We start from the raw sequence: 15,454 nt of genomic DNA, 5'->3' as shown, positions 1-15,454 counted from the left end.
AAGGGTCCAGATCCTCATTCTTTGACTCATCTTGGGTTTGGGACTTTGTTGCTCTCCTTGGGGAAGGGTTCTCCCCTTAGGGGGAAACCCTAGAGCTTCATTCTCTTTCATCCCTTGATGATCCGTCCATCTCTGAAGTAATGAGGCATCCCCAAGACATTGGAAACATTGGCAAGCATCTCTTCTTCCCCTTCTTCTCACATCTAAGGTTGTAAGTATGCTTTACTTTATGTTTTTGGGATGTTCTTCCTTTGCGATGGAGTAGATCTCCAGATCTAGAATGTATGAAGTATTTGTGATGTGATGGAGATGTAAAACTATGTAGATTTACTATGTTTCTATTCAATGACTTATTGATGTTTTGTTCATGTTTGATGAAATGTGTGTGTGTGAATACTTATATATATCTTTTACATATTTTATCAAATAGTTGTGTAGAATTGTTAATCCCATAGGGGGATACCTTAGATCGTATGACCGAGGGGTGTCGTGACAGGGCTACCCTGCTAACGGACGTCTAAGGTATCACCTTGAAAGGAGAAACAAATCTCCATAAGGAAGTAGGGGATCGGGCATAATCTCTATTTCTATTTCTATGTTATTGTATGTTAGTGTGTTTCTATGTTGTATGATCGAGGGACGTCGTGACAGGGTTGTCTAGTTAATCGGACTTCATAGGATCACTTCCATTTAGTAGCATAGGACATGGAGTAGGAGATCATGCCGGCTTATCCACTGCAGGGGAGAGTCGGTAATGAATCTAACTTCCAACAAGAGCATGAACATAGAGGATAGAAACTAAACAATCTATGTAACATCGCCTAGCATTACAAGGAAACCAAATCCTAGAATCTATCATCCTCCATCCTCTAATCTCAACCCATCTCAAGATCCATTCACTTTCTTTTCTCTTCTCTTTCTTTTACTCTCTTTCCCAACTAATCTTACGTTTGTCTAGATAATTCGCCGTGCGAAGTTAACTAGTGCTCAATTAACAATCCCTGTGGATACGATATCCTTTTATTACTGATGACGAAACCATACACTTGCGGTTGCGTAACAGGTTAGGTTCCATGTTTATGCATGACTTGATTTGCATGTTTATTTACATTGTTATTGCATGTATGTTTCCCTAGCTTAAACGGGTTGTCGAACATTAAAAAGGGGAAGATTGTTGGAGCAATCTAGGTGCCCTAGGTTTTAATGTTTGGGCAAACGTTTAAGTTAGATTTATTGTTATATTTAATATACATTGTAAGTGTACAGGATACAGGTACAACAAGGAAAGTCCAAGTGTGATTTTGACAAAGGAGAAAAGTCCAAGTGTGAATCTTGGCTGTGTGAGTCCAAGCATATAGTTTTGGCAACGTAAGTCTAAGTGTGATTTGGTAATGGATGAAATCTCAAAGGCACAGCCTCTTGGTGGTGAAGACCTGACAATGATGACAAGGCCGATAGAAGCTCAAGAGGACAAGGCGTGAAGGATGGGGAGGCATCCAAGAGATACAAAGCTGATGGAGAAGAATAGAGTGCTAGGTCTAGGTTGTGTAAGCAAGGACAAGTGCATGAGAAATTGTACTCAGGGTAAAATCCTAGGTTTATAGTTTACTGTAATAGTACTATAGCAGTACTATAGCAGCCGACTAATATAATGTAACAGTCGACTGGTATACTGTAGCAGTCGACTGATACACTATAGCAGTCGACTGGTAGCTGACTGTTGAGGTACTACGGTCGGCTTCACTTAAAGGACCAGTCAACTGGTGTATACACCAGTCGACTGATGGCGGTAAATACAACTTGTGTTTTCTTCCAAGTTCTATTTAAGAGAGCTCAGGGTGCTTAGCCATGATTGACAAAATAGACTTGGTTAAAGTCTATTAGAAGTCTCCTAAGTGCTCCAAGTTTTTCTTATGATCTAAGGGTGTTTGGATCAAGGTTGTGGTGAGGTTTCTCCACCGAAAATGAGGTTTGAGCTAGATGAAGTTTTCAAGAGAGTCGACCACCGACGGATCGGGATCGTCCACCTTACAAATAGCCGTGGAGTAGGAGATTTATCTCCGAACCACATAAACAAATGTGTCATTGGGTTTGTCTTTTTATTTATTAGTTATTTTGTATTTTGTTGCGTACTAACAATTACATAAAGTAATCGAAGTGGGTGATCGGCTATTCACCCCCCTCTAGCAGATGTCAAAGGTCCCAACACAATGTTCTTTGACGATATTGAGTTTGGAGGGAAGAATAAAGTAATAGACCTTGTCTTTAAGGCGGAATGCATTCCCACTACTCTTCAAGAGGAAATGGTTTGTATTCCTATGATTGCTTCTGATAATGATCAAGATTTCACTCCCGACAATAATCATGATGTAATACAAGAACAACAAGACATTGTTAATCAAATCCCAAAAGAACAAACTCAGCGGCCTTAAGAACTAGTGTATGAAGAATAAGTGTCTTTATGTGAATCCACTAAAGCAAAGCGGAGTGCTATTTCGGATGATTACACAGTACTACTCCAAGAACATGAGGAAAATGATGGTATGGCAGAGGATGATCCAATCAACTTTCGTCAAGCCATTCAAGATTCAAATTCTCAAAAGTGGATCGAGACAATGAATGAGAAGTATAAGTCAATGCAAGACAATAAAATTTAGGAAGTTGTCCTTGTTGGTGCAATCATGCCCTGGAAGTTTCAATGTATTGACAATTATTTAAGTTTAGGTTAATACGTTGGATTTAACATGCATTGTGAGTTTGCAGGAGGAGTTTCTTGCAGGTCGGAAGACCAGATGCATGGGAAGTCTAAGAAGATCGAGGACTGGATTCTTGGCTAAAAGAAGTTCTTGCTTACTTGCAGAAGACCAGATGCAAGGCAAGAGAAGTCAAGAAGGCGGGGACCGGATTCTTGGCAAGAGAAGCTCCTGCAAGTCAGAAGATTGGATGTGTGTTAAGCTCACTGTCAGAAATTGATTTATAAATCAATTCAGACATAACTGTGAGGCAGAATGCCTCTGAATCGATCAGCCAATCGATTGAAGGGAAGTCAATCGATCGGTCGATCGATCAGTAAGGTTCTGTGCGAAGCACAGAATCCTCCTGAATCGATCAGTCGATCGATTCAAGGTATTGAATCAATCGACCGATCGATCGGTGAACGATCTGTGTGAAGCACAAATTCCTCCTGAATCGATCAGCCGATCGATTCAAGGTATTGAATCGATCGTTCGATCAATTCAAAGAGGCTCTACGATTCTGCGATGAAGCATAGCATGTCTGAATCGATCAAGGCAAAATCCAAATCGATTAAGGTTCAAATCAGATGATCTACGCCGTTGATCTTAATGTGACAACACTCAATGGATACCTTTGAATCGATTGGAATACAAGCCCAATCAATTCATGGCGACGGCTACGTAAGAAACAGCTAGTTTTCTCGACGTTTAAAAGCGTGGAAGAAAAAGAAAACAAATCATCCAAAAAGAATATACTGTTCCATTGTTCTCAAAGGTTTTTAGAAATCCTTCAAGTGATCAAGATTTGAAAAGTGTTCAAGCTCTCCTCTCCGCCACTTTCTGAAGTCTCACTTGTAAAGAAGAAGCCGGTTAAAGTTTGTGATCCTTCTTCTCTTCTTCATTGTAGTGTTTGTGATCTTTACTTTGGAGAGGGAGAGTTGTAATCTTGTAAGGTTTCTCCACCTTCGGTGTGATTCCGAGAAGGAGGGTTTTGATAGTGGAAGAGTGGTGAGTGGTGTGGATCCTTGGACTAGTCACCTCCTTGAGGAGGTGGATATCAAGTAAATACAAGAGTTAGCATTGCCTTCAAGTGTCTGCTGCGAAAGAGTAAATTGATCAAGAAAACGAAGTGAGTCATTCACCCCCCCCCCCTCTAACTCAACTGATCCTAACAAGTGATATCAGAGCATTGGTTTTCTTTTGAGGATTCATCACCAAGAAAGCACAAGTTAAAGAGCTACAAGATGTCATTGAAGGAGGGGCATAGTACTTCACGACCACCATTTTATGAAGACAGTAATTTCGCTTATTGGAAGAGCCGCATGGAACAATATCTCATGACCGAAATTGACATGTGGTTCTCAATCACAGAGGGATTCACGGCGCCAACCGAAAATGGAAGAATGCTTGAATCACCAAGGTGGACCGTTGAACAAAAAATAAAGGTTCAAGCAAATGCAAAGGCGATTGTGACTTTTCAATGTGGATTAAGCTCGGAATAACTCAACAAGGTTGGACCTTTCAAGAGTGCCAAGGATTTATGGGACAAGCTCATTGAGCTAAATGAAGGCACCAAGGATTCAAGAATTGCAAAGAGAGACCTCTTGATAAATCAACTTCAAAATTTCACAATGAAGGATGGAGAAATGGTAAGTTCACTACATGGTAGGTTCAAGGAACTCTTAAACGGTCTTCATTCAGTTGGAGAGAGTGTAGAGAATCGAGATCTCATAAGGTATGCCCTGAAATCTTTCCCAAGAAACTCATTATGGTCATCCATGGTGGATGCCTATAAGGTATCAAGGGATTTGTCAATAGTAAAGTTGGATGAATTATTTTGTGAACTTGAATTGCATGAGCAAGCTAACACAAGCCAAAAAGAGAAAGGTATAGCCTTGGTTGCAGGTGAAAAGAGCAAAAAGAAGCACAAGGAAAAGAAAAAGGAGAAGAAGGTGGCATCTTCAGAATCTGAGCAAGATAGTGATAGTGATAGTGATGAAGAGCTATCATCAAGTGAAATGGCAAACTTTGTTCGAAGAATGATGAGACATTCAAGGAAGTTTGACAAGAAGGATGTCAAGAAGATTTTCAATGATAAAAAGAGAAAAGGTAAATCTCTTGTGGAGTCTAAGACTAAGACTGATATAATTTGCTATGAATGCAAGAAAAAGGGGCACTACAAAACGGAGTGTCCAAAGTTGAAGAAGCAAGAGGAAAAGATCAAGAAAAAGAAGAAGGCTTTGAAAGCCACTTGGGACGACTCATCATCAAGCTCATCGGAAGAAGATGAAAGGAAGAGCTCAAAGCACATGGCTCTCATGGCCTTAAGCCATGTTGAAGATAGTGAAGATGAAGATAGTCATGGAGAGGATGTGTAGTCTTCAAGTGAGTCATCATCTAGTGATGATGAGGTAATTTCCCCCAAGTTTGATAAGATGTATGCCACCATTGCATGCTTAACCAATGCACTAGCTAAATCAAAAGGGAAGGTTAAAAAATTACAAAATGAATGTAAATCACTTAAAAATAAAATTGTGCCATGTGAAATTTGCATGCTTCATGAAAATGACAAAGATGATTTTGATGATCTTAAAAAGGAAAATATATCGTTGAAATCATAAGTTGATGATCTTAGAAGTGCTCTAGAAAAATTTACTTCTAGCTCAAAATACTTAGACATGATTCTAGGCGCTCAAAGAGGTGTGTACAACAAAGTGGGACTAGGTTTTAAATCACAAGATAAGGAAGTTAAATTCATGTCTCTAATTAGTAGAAATCATGCTTCAAGGGTTAAGTTTGTTCAAGTTTGGGTACCCAAGTAATTTGTTATTGATGCTACCGGACCCAAAGTATGGGTACCAAAACATTTGGTTCATCGTGTTTAAACAGGCATGCGCAAAGGGGGAGCATCCAACAACATGGTTCGTAGATAGTGGATGCTCTAAGTATATGACAGAAGATTCGTCAAAATTTTCATCATTTAGACACAAAAGTAAAGGTACCATTTCTTTTGGTAATAGTGGTGAATTAAAAGTTATAGGAATAGGAGATATTAGAATTTCGAAAAAAATTGTAATAAAAAATGTGTTATTAGTGAAAGGCATAGTCTTTAATCTTTTAAGTGTTAGTCAACTATGTGATTCGGGTTATGGAGTTGAGTTCAACTCATCTCAATGTCTAATCAAGCATAGTGAACTAAATACTAATATTCTCATAGGCCATAGAAGAGAAAATATTTATCAAGCTGAACTATTTGGTGCTACTAATGTGTTTGCTAAGTGTCTCATGTCCAAAGAAGAGGAGACGTGGCTTTGGCACTGGAGACTTGCTCACACCAACATGAGGAATATCAAAAACCTTTCAAAGAAGGAGTTGGTGCAAGGATTGCCAAAGTTGAAGTTTCAAAAAGACAAAATATGTGATGCATGTCAAATGGGTAAGCAAACCAAAGCTACTCATAAAGGTAAAAATGTTGTAAGTGCCTTAAATGCTTTAGAGCTCATTCACATGAATTTATTTGATAGTAGTAGATATATTTCTTTAAATGGTAGTAGATATTGCTTTGTGATTGTGGATGATTACACTATATATACATGGGTGTTTTTCTTGAAACATAAGGATCAAACTCTAGATACCTTGATTGCTTTTTGTAATAGAGTAGAAAATGAAAAGACTCATAAGATAACATGATAAGAAGTGATCCTGGAGGTGAGTTTGAAAATGATAGATTTACAAATTTTTGTATAGAAAAAGGCTATAAACATGAATTTTCCACCCCTAAAACTCCTCAACAAAATGGAGTTGTTGAGAGGAAAAATAGGGTTTTGCAAGAGGCCACTCAGAGCATGTTAAATGAATATTCACTTCATAGTTTCCTATGGGCCGAAGTAATTAATATGGCATGTTATGTACAAAATCGAACATTAATACATAGGTTTCTAGGAAAAACACTCATGAGTTGTGGTTTGGTAAACCACCTACAATTAAGCATCTTAGAGTGTTTGGGTGTAAGGTTTATATTCTAAACATCAAAGATCACTTGAGAAAGTTTTCCGCTAAGGCGGATGAGGGGATCCTTGTAGGTTACTCAAGTCATAGTAAGGTGTATCGAATTTACAACAAAAGATCAAAATTAGTTGAATAATCACTAAATGTTGTCTTTGAAGAAAATCCTTCTTTGAACTCTATAAGAACAAACGATGAAGAAATACGTTTTGAGTTAGAGAAATTAACACTGGATGGAGTAGATCATCAAGGAGAAGAAAATTAAGAAAGTGATGGTGAGAAAAATGAATCTTTGCCACTTGAACCCGAAATTATAATAAATCAAGAATCAAGACCTACTAGGATTCATGTAAATCATTCCTTAGATCAAGTAGTATGAGACATCACTCAAGGAGTGAGAACTCGATCTTGCTTTAGAAATGAAGGAAGCCAAGTCGCCTTGATATCTCAAATAGAACCAAAAACCATTGATGATGCCTTGTTTGATCCCGATTGGATTTTAGCAATGCAAGATGAACTATCTCAATTTGAGAGAAGTCAAGTTTGGGATTTAGTTCCTAGGCCTATAAATAAATCGATTATTGATACAAAATGGGTTTTTAGAAACAAACTTGATGATAAGGGGATAGTTGTGAGAAATAAAGCTAGATTGGTTGCTAGGGGTTTCAATCAAGTAGAAGGGTTAGACTATGATGAAACTTATGCACCCGTAGCAAGATTGGAGTCAATTAGGATGATGTTGACATTTGCCGCCCACAAGGGGTTCAAATTGTACCAAATGGATGTAAAATCAGTATTTTTGAATGGTGTTATAAAAGAAGAGGTATATGTTGAGCAACCACCGGGGTTTGAAAATTTGGAGTATCCAAATCATGTATATAAACTTAAAAAGACCTTATATGGGCTAAAACAAACTCCCCGGGCTTGGTATGAACGATTGTCAACATTTCTAGTATCAAAAGGGCTTCATAGAGGAAAAATTGATCCCACTTTATTCTTGAAAAATAGTGGTAATGATATGTTTGTGGCCCAAGTATATGTAGATGACATTATTTGTGGTTCTACAAATAAAGATTATTTAAATGAGTTCATTAATCACATGGAGAGTGAATTTGAAATGAGTTTGGTTGGTGAATTGACATTTTTCCTAGGGTTACAAATTAAGCAAACAAAAGAAGGCATTTACATTCATCAATCTAAATATGTCAAAGAGCTATTTAAGAAATTTGGAATGGAAAATGCAAAGGAAATATCTACTCCCATGGTCACTAGTACTAAATTGGATAAAGACGTTGAGGGGAAAGAAGTTGACTCCAAGGTGTATCGTAGTGCTATAGGGAGTCTTCTCTATTTTATGGCTAGTAGACCCGACATACTTTTTGCCGTAGGTATATGTGCACGGTAGCAATCTTGTGCCAAGGAGTCATATTTGAGTGTCGTTAAGCGAATTCTTCGTTATCTCAAGGGGACTCAAAATGTTGGTTTTGGGTATCCTAGAACCGAAACTTTTGACCTAGTGGGCTATACCGATTCCGATTATGCCGGATGCAAATTGGATCGCAAAAGTACTAGTGGTAGTTGTCAATTTCTAGGATCTTCTTTAGTAAGTTGGTCAAGTAGAAAACAACATTGTGTCACTCTCTCCACAACCGAAACGGAATATATTGCCATGGGAGAGTGTGTATCACAATTATTGTGGATGACTCATACTCTAGAGGACTATCAACTTACCTATAACAATGTTCAAGTTCTTTGTGATAATGTGAGTACAATCAACTTGACCAAAAATCACGTTCATCATTCAAGAACGAAACACATAGAGGTTAAACATCATTTTATTCGTGATCATGTAACTCAAGGTGATATCATTTTAAATTATGTTGGATCAAAATCAAACTTAGCCGATATCTTCACTAAACCTCTTCCCGAAGTTGAATTTAGCTTTCTTAGAAGGGAATTGGGAATGTGTTGTATTGATTAAATCACATCCTCCATGATCACTTTATAGGTAAAGCTATTTAAGTTCTATTCACCTTAAAATTGCCTCTCACAAGAACATAGGATTGTCCTCTTACTATGATTTAGATGGGGTGAGAGGTTAGGGACATTTATCTTGGTCATGATGTTTGTTATGATGCATTATTTTGGTCAAGAAAAGTGGTCACTACAACAAAAACCCTCATAGACATCGGTTTTCCACCGGTGTCTATTACATTTTCGACCGATGTCTATGAAGGCGATGTCAAAAGTCTGTCATTTTAGACATCGGTTTAAAATCGGTGTAGTATCACTTAACGACACCGGTGTTCGAATCGGTTATTAACCGGTGTAGTATCACTTAACGACACCGTTTCATCAACGGTGTAAAACTGATGTAATATTATATATTAATAACACCAGTTTTGGCAGCGGTATACGACCGATGTAATATTAGTTAATAACACCAGTTTTGCAGCGGTGGAAAACCGATGTAATATCAATATTTTTTAACAGTACAAATTTGATTTCCGAAACAGTAACAAAAAAAATACACAAATATTCACAAATTACACAAATATTCTTCATTCAATAGTATCCATAAAATACATAAATATTCACAAATTACATAAATATTCTTCTTACAACAGTATCCATAAAATACACAAACATTCTTTTTACATCAAAAGTTAATAGATATCAGAATCAAGGTAGAACATTCTTTTAACAACACATTAAGGTAGAACCGCACTTCAAATGTAATCTAGCATGCATTCGGCCCACTCGAACCGCACTTCATCAATTTCAACTCTAGAGTACTTGAGATTTGTAAACTGTAAAAACGCATAAATAATATATTAGTAAACCAAGACTAAAAATCATAGTTGAAAAAACAGTAAGAGCACCAAGTAACAAGATGACTAATTGGAATGCTTAAAAAGAGAAACATTCATCAATTATCTCAACCACATCATATAGTGATAGATCTATCATTCCTGAAAACTGTTTATCACTAAGAGTACATGGAAATTCAATTCATTAGTAGTCGACTCAAATGACATAACTGTTTATCACTAAGAGTACATGAAAAGTAAATAAATTCCTCAACAGTAATAAAGATGAGTAACATCAATTCATTTATATGATTTCCAATGATACAATAACATCAAAACAATTTTTTATTTCAAGGGGAAAATAGCTAAAATGCTAACTAGTCAACATGAATTTCAACCATATATAGATGCAATCATATATATAAGTAAATAAATAAAAGAAAAGAAAAAAATACATCATATAAGAAAGTATCATGTTACTTTCATTGATAACATGAAAAAATTCATGGCAAAAGATCAAAGCTCCAGATAACATGGGAAAATTATATCTCAGGATCCTTAATGTTTTACATTCCTGCATAAGTTCAGTGAAGCAAAAGATCAAAGCTCCAGATAACAACAATTCAAAGCATCATTCTACAGCAACCCTAAACACTGACTTCCAAATATACCTCCAGTTCCACTTCAAAATGTTCAACCACAGGGAATTACAAGAGCTACCTGACAATATCCAACACCACGAATCCAATGAATCATCCACCAAGATCTTAAACACGCCTAAATCATCTCTCTTAAAAAAAAATGTATAACTAGTGCTATACAAAGATCAAAAGCAACTAAATAAAGTTAAGCAGGAAGATACACAGAAGAAGGCAAACATCTGCAAAGATGTAAGTTTCTAATAGAAAAGAAAATATAATTTTAATGCCCAAGAAGGTTATCAGTAAATTCAAAAAAAAAAGGCAAACTGAAGAACATGCCAGTAGAGGATCCAAACAATTCATCCAACTAGTATTCTGATCCTGCAAGTAATAAGGAAACTATACCCCAAAAATAATCAAAAGCCTAGTGCAATAGAGAAATGATAGCACATGAAATGAAGCTATGCACTAATTATGAAATCAATTGAGTGGGGTGCTACCAGGTACCAGTTCAGTAAATAGAATCAAAGGCAATATCTTTACTGCTCTAATATCCATTTGCTTTCCATTAAACTCTCAGAATCTGAAGCTTAGTGGAGTAGGCAATGGCAACCCAGTCGGGCTGGGAGGAAGACCACTGCAGCTGCTCGATCTCTGCTCCGGCAGTGTAGGCAAGTATGGGATCAAGGCCACCCTCAGCAGAAGTGGCTGCCATAGACTTCTGGACATTGCCATGATAAACAAAAATATCATGAGGAAGAATCTATAGAAGTACCTGGACAACATGGGAAAATTCATTAAGAAGTACCTTAAGACATTTCTAAAAAAACACATAAAGCTTATAAATTATCAGAACATTTGTTCAAGTTTGCAGACACACTAGCCTCATTAAATTTGCAAATGCACAACGCTTGTACATACAGTGAGAAAGGAACTGCAAATTCTATGGGTACATGATTAGAGTGTTAGTCCTTCATTGACAATAATAGATAAAAACTCATACACTGATAACCGTTAGTGTGTGTTTGCAAAGAACTCACTGTAGCAGTTCGCCTCTCACTGAAGCATTTGGACTTCTGTAGTTCCTTGTAGAGTTCACCTTTAGCTGCATATTCTAGTATCAAGTAAACTCGAGTCTGTGATACAAAGGAGAATCTAGGTCAACTGAGGTGACATAAATTTTTTCAATCTACATGAATGTGAAAAATATAGCAAAATTTTTTCAAGATGAGTAGAATATATAATAAAATAGAAATTTTAAAAAAAAATCTTACCCAAAGAACAATCAAGAAGAGAATATAGTATGTCAAATAAACAAGTTCAGATATCCAAATATTATAGATAAAAAGAAACTTATCATACTAAGCAAATGACCAAAAAAAGGTAAAAATACCACCCAAAGCAATCTACTCTATCTAATTAGCATGACAATATTATAACCTAAAACATATGACAACAAGTGTATGTCGTAGCATAAGTATGAAGCTTCATACACAGACTAATACTTGTCACACAGGATAAATAATTTGTGATAGAACAATTTGGTATTTTGGCTAGATCACCTTTGTTGAAAAACATATTGTGTCATGGACAAAAAAGTGAACCATAAACTTGTACGGCCAGATGATTAATCTCACCTCTTTTGTTTTTAGTTTTGGTGAATTGTTTAGCCTTTTCGATCTCAACATCAGACTTCTTAAGGAGAACTTTCTCCTTTTTCTCGAGCATTTCAAGTGTCTGAAACATATAGAGTGATGATTAGAAATGTATCATCCACTGATACTCTGACAACAACAAAAAAAACCCTAAACTTGTGGCCCAAAACATGTGTTCATGCTCTTATGAATACTATTCACAGATTAAACCATTCTATTAGGCAAAGCAGAACTGTTTTCTTTTCATGAACAGGTTGAAGTTGGGCTTCCACATCATGTATCCAAACAAACATAAAAAAAGCTTCACAATCCACGAAGCCCAACCAATCAAGTTTTAGCTTACGATTCGTAGTCAAGAAACGGGAAACAAGATGGGAAGATCGAAGTACCTCATATAATTTCTCGATAGTTGCCAAGGCGCTGGTTTGCTCTTTGGGCTTTCCTAAAAGCCTACTAAACATCCTCGGAGTTCCTGCTATCAAATCGAAGTTTAGAATCTCAAACCAAAATCACAACACTAGAACAAGAGCTGAAAGATTTCTCTCATAGATCGATCAATTCGATTCATTGGTGATAATTGGTTAATGGGTTATTCAATTCTTGCTTAGATCATCTTTTTAAATTTGGTAATGATAGGACGAAGAGCTGCCTGTGCTTCCTCTTTCTGTGTATGGAGCTATTGCCATGGCACATAACATGGACTCTGAGGAGTACTCTTCACCATCTCAGTTCTTTTTCTATCTCTATGATAAGAGAAATGTGAGCAAATCAATATTGTTCTTTATCATGTTTTAGTCAAAACCCCAACTTACAGATATGCTTCGGTTAGATTTCATCTTAGACAAAATAATTGAGACTTAAAACATTAACCACTTGACTATTTAGATGAACCAGGAAATGTGAAAGATTCATATGGAGTCAGGGCAACTTTGTTTGTCAGATGATAAGCATTGCAATATTTATCATAAATACATAATCAATATAGTCAATTTGTCGATAATATATCATGGTACTATAATACTTCATGGTCCTTTGTTGATGTTCCTGGCCAATTTAACATGTAATTACTATTCATATAGTTGGCATTATGGATGTTCTTCATTTTATCATTTTGGTTTGTGTGATTATTATCTATCGTTCATCTAACTTCAATTTCCAAGTGTTGGCATATCTATAGTTGGCATTATGGATGTTCTTAAAATCAATTTAAAATTATGACAAATTGTTGAATTTTAAAATGCATATATAGTAAATTTAACATTCATAAATAAAGAACTAAGTTACAAGTGAAATTCAAGTATAATAAGAAAGGTAACAAGGAAAGACCTTTAAAGCTTAAGCTTCCGATGTCTTAGACCAAAACCTCCACTCACTGCTTCCTTCTATTCCTGCAATTGAGGTTTTAAAGTGAGTTGCTGAAGAAGCATAGAAAACAAGCAAGTCTATGTGCTAAGTCTATGTGCTACTAAGTCTATGTGCAACTTTTATTGAAACTTAAGAATTTGGCTAGCTATTTATTCGTAGAAATAAGGATTGTTAGGGATCAAGCAAATTAACATGTGTTGGCTAGAATTTGACTAGAATAGTACATACATGTTGTTAGGGATCAAGCTAACACATGTACAATTAAAAAAATAGCATAGTTACAGTGTTAGTATGGTAATGAAGTTGCAATTTTAGTACTTATGCCATAGTATTCAAATATGTGCTAGTAAACAGATTGACTGCAGATGGCAACCTGTATCCGAAGACATGTACAATAAAAAAAATGTTGTTAGGCTAGAATTTGGCTAGCAAATTTTTGGAATACAACTTGCATGTTAGGGGTCAGACTAACAAATGTACAAAAAAAAAAAAAGCTTAGTTGAAGCTCTAGTGTCAATCTCCCTATCTACAAATCTATTGTTTTGCAAGCTTGCCAAGGAGAGTCGGCCTGATTGCCAAGGAGTTCTAGGACTTGCATTATGAAAATTGGAATTCATTAAGCATAAATCAAACCCTGCTAAAGCATCAAAATCATCATATATCTGCCTTACCAGCAAAGCTTCCTCCTAGTGCATATCTTCCAGCTTGCACAGAATGCAGTGATGGAGGGTCTGAATATCCTATAGTGAACGTTTTAATCGTCTGAATGATAAAAAAAAATCTCCAAATGTTCTTGCCATATCAGTAATTATCCAAGGACCTTATTAACAAAATTAACAGTACACAAGGATGCTTAGGCTGCTGGAGGCGGATCAAAATGTTCTCTCTAGGGTTCCAAAAGTTCTTGCCTTTCTCTCTAGGGTTCAGATTGACAAAATCAAAAGTACACAAAAACAAAAGGTATCAGGTAACAAAGAAATACCTATAAAACTTCAGATTGCTTAGGCGACTGGAGGCGGTGGTGACAAGGATGCTTAGGTGGCTGGAGGCCGGCGGTTGGCAGCGCCTGGAGGCGGCGCAGACAAGGATGCATGAACGTTGGTGAGAGGAGCAGCGACAGCGAGAGCGGGTCAGTTAGGGAGGAAAAAGGGTGAGGAGCAGCGATAGAGATGATGAGCGTGGGTGAGAGGAGAGGCGACAGCAAGAGCAAGTTAGGGAGGAGAAAGAATTGGTGCTCAGGAGGAACAACGATGACGAAAATTAGGGATTGCGCGAGAGAAAGAATCGGCGCTTAGGAGGAACAGTAGGGCTCCTGCCGCCGTGAGGCAACGTCAAAGGCGAAGACTTTAAGGTGGAGGGTACCATCGGGGCTGAAGAGATAGGAGATCAAGCGCCCATCGGGGCTGAAGCTGATGGAAGAGGGAGCGACGTATCCCGGAAGAGGGTACTGGACGATCTCCTCCACGGGAAAGAGTCTTCCTCGGAATCAGTAAGGGGCATCTCGGCTTCGCAGTGGCGCGACTTCTTCGAAAAAGTCTCCTTCTCGCCGTCCTCCGCGGCCGCCTTGTCCTGCATCAAGAATGGAAGATATGCAGGGGGAGAGGAAGGGCTGGAGAGGCCGCCGGAACAAGAAGGAGTCGCCGGGCGTCGAACGCTAGGAGTTCGGATGGCGATCAGATCGGGGAAACAAGGGGATCTAGCTCTCACTTCACTAATATAGTAATGGTGCTAGGCCCTCCTTGGAGCGGAGAAAGAAGGACCAGTACTCGATCACATCTTAAAGTTCACTGTCCGCTTGCCTTTCACTTCCGCCGAGCCCATCACCCACCTGAACCAGTAGACCGTGACAGCGCTGACGACCGCCGCCGTCCACATCGCCGTCGAGAGATTCGTTGCTCATCTTTCAAATGGTTACTCCTAAAAAGAGGATGTAGAGGATTAGGGTTTCGATTTATGATGGGCGAGGTGAAGCCCAAAAGAAATCGCGCTAAGAAAGTCCGCCAAAATTTTGATTCATAGACATCGTGTTTTAAAAACCGTGGTTAAAATCGATGTCTATTAATGAAAAAAAGGCGCTCATAGACATCGGCTAAAAAAACCGATGTCTATGAGCGAAAATCTGCGCTCATAGACATCGGTTTTTAGAAAAATCGGTGTAAAATACTCAAAGACATCGATTTTTGCTTAAAACCGTTGTTGTTCCGCCGATGTCTATGAGGGTTTTTCTTGTAGTGGGTTTTCAT

The 15,454-nt window shown here is 37.6% G+C and overlaps 1 protein-coding gene across 9 annotated transcripts; it reads right to left on the bottom strand.

The window, feature by feature from the left end:
• Positions 1–9,473: 9,473 nt before the first annotated feature.
• LOC122020172 lies at positions 9,474–15,152 on the bottom strand. 9 transcript variants are annotated; one of them, XR_006122136.1, is made up of 7 exons: positions 14,194–15,149; positions 13,173–13,234; positions 12,236–12,318; positions 11,829–11,928; positions 11,232–11,327; positions 10,699–10,966; positions 9,474–9,550 (listed from the first exon to the last, which is right to left on the bottom strand). XR_006122136.1 is itself a non-coding variant. In XM_042577964.1 (5 exons), exons 2-5 carry the CDS (start codon positions 12,238–12,240, stop codon positions 10,760–10,762), a joined length of 354 nt encoding a protein of 117 aa, XP_042433898.1. In that variant the 5' UTR covers positions 12,241–12,318; positions 13,173–15,152; the 3' UTR covers positions 9,774–10,759. The 9 variants fall into 9 exon arrangements, 1 of the variants encoding a protein (XP_042433898.1); XR_006122138.1 differs by having other exon boundaries at positions 10,699–10,912; XR_006122131.1 differs by having other exon boundaries at positions 10,699–11,327.
• Between the last annotated feature and the right edge of the window lie 302 nt (positions 15,153–15,454).

Source organism: Zingiber officinale, chromosome 9A, assembly GCF_018446385.1.
Source record: "Zingiber officinale cultivar Zhangliang chromosome 9A, Zo_v1.1, whole genome shotgun sequence".
Taxonomy (NCBI): Eukaryota; Viridiplantae; Streptophyta; class Magnoliopsida; order Zingiberales; family Zingiberaceae; genus Zingiber; species Zingiber officinale.
This window is presented reverse-complemented; position numbering and strand designations above follow the sequence as displayed.

Coding starts and splice junctions, on each gene's coding strand:
- LOC122020172 (XM_042577964.1), bottom strand. Junction 11,328..11,828: donor CAAAACTAAAAACAAAAGAG/GTGAGATTAATC, acceptor TTTGTATCACAG/ACTCGAGTTTACTTGATACT. Junction 10,913..11,231: donor GTGAGAGGCGAACTGCTACA/GTGAGTTCTTTG, acceptor GGCAATGTCCAG/AAGTCTATGGCAGCCACTTC.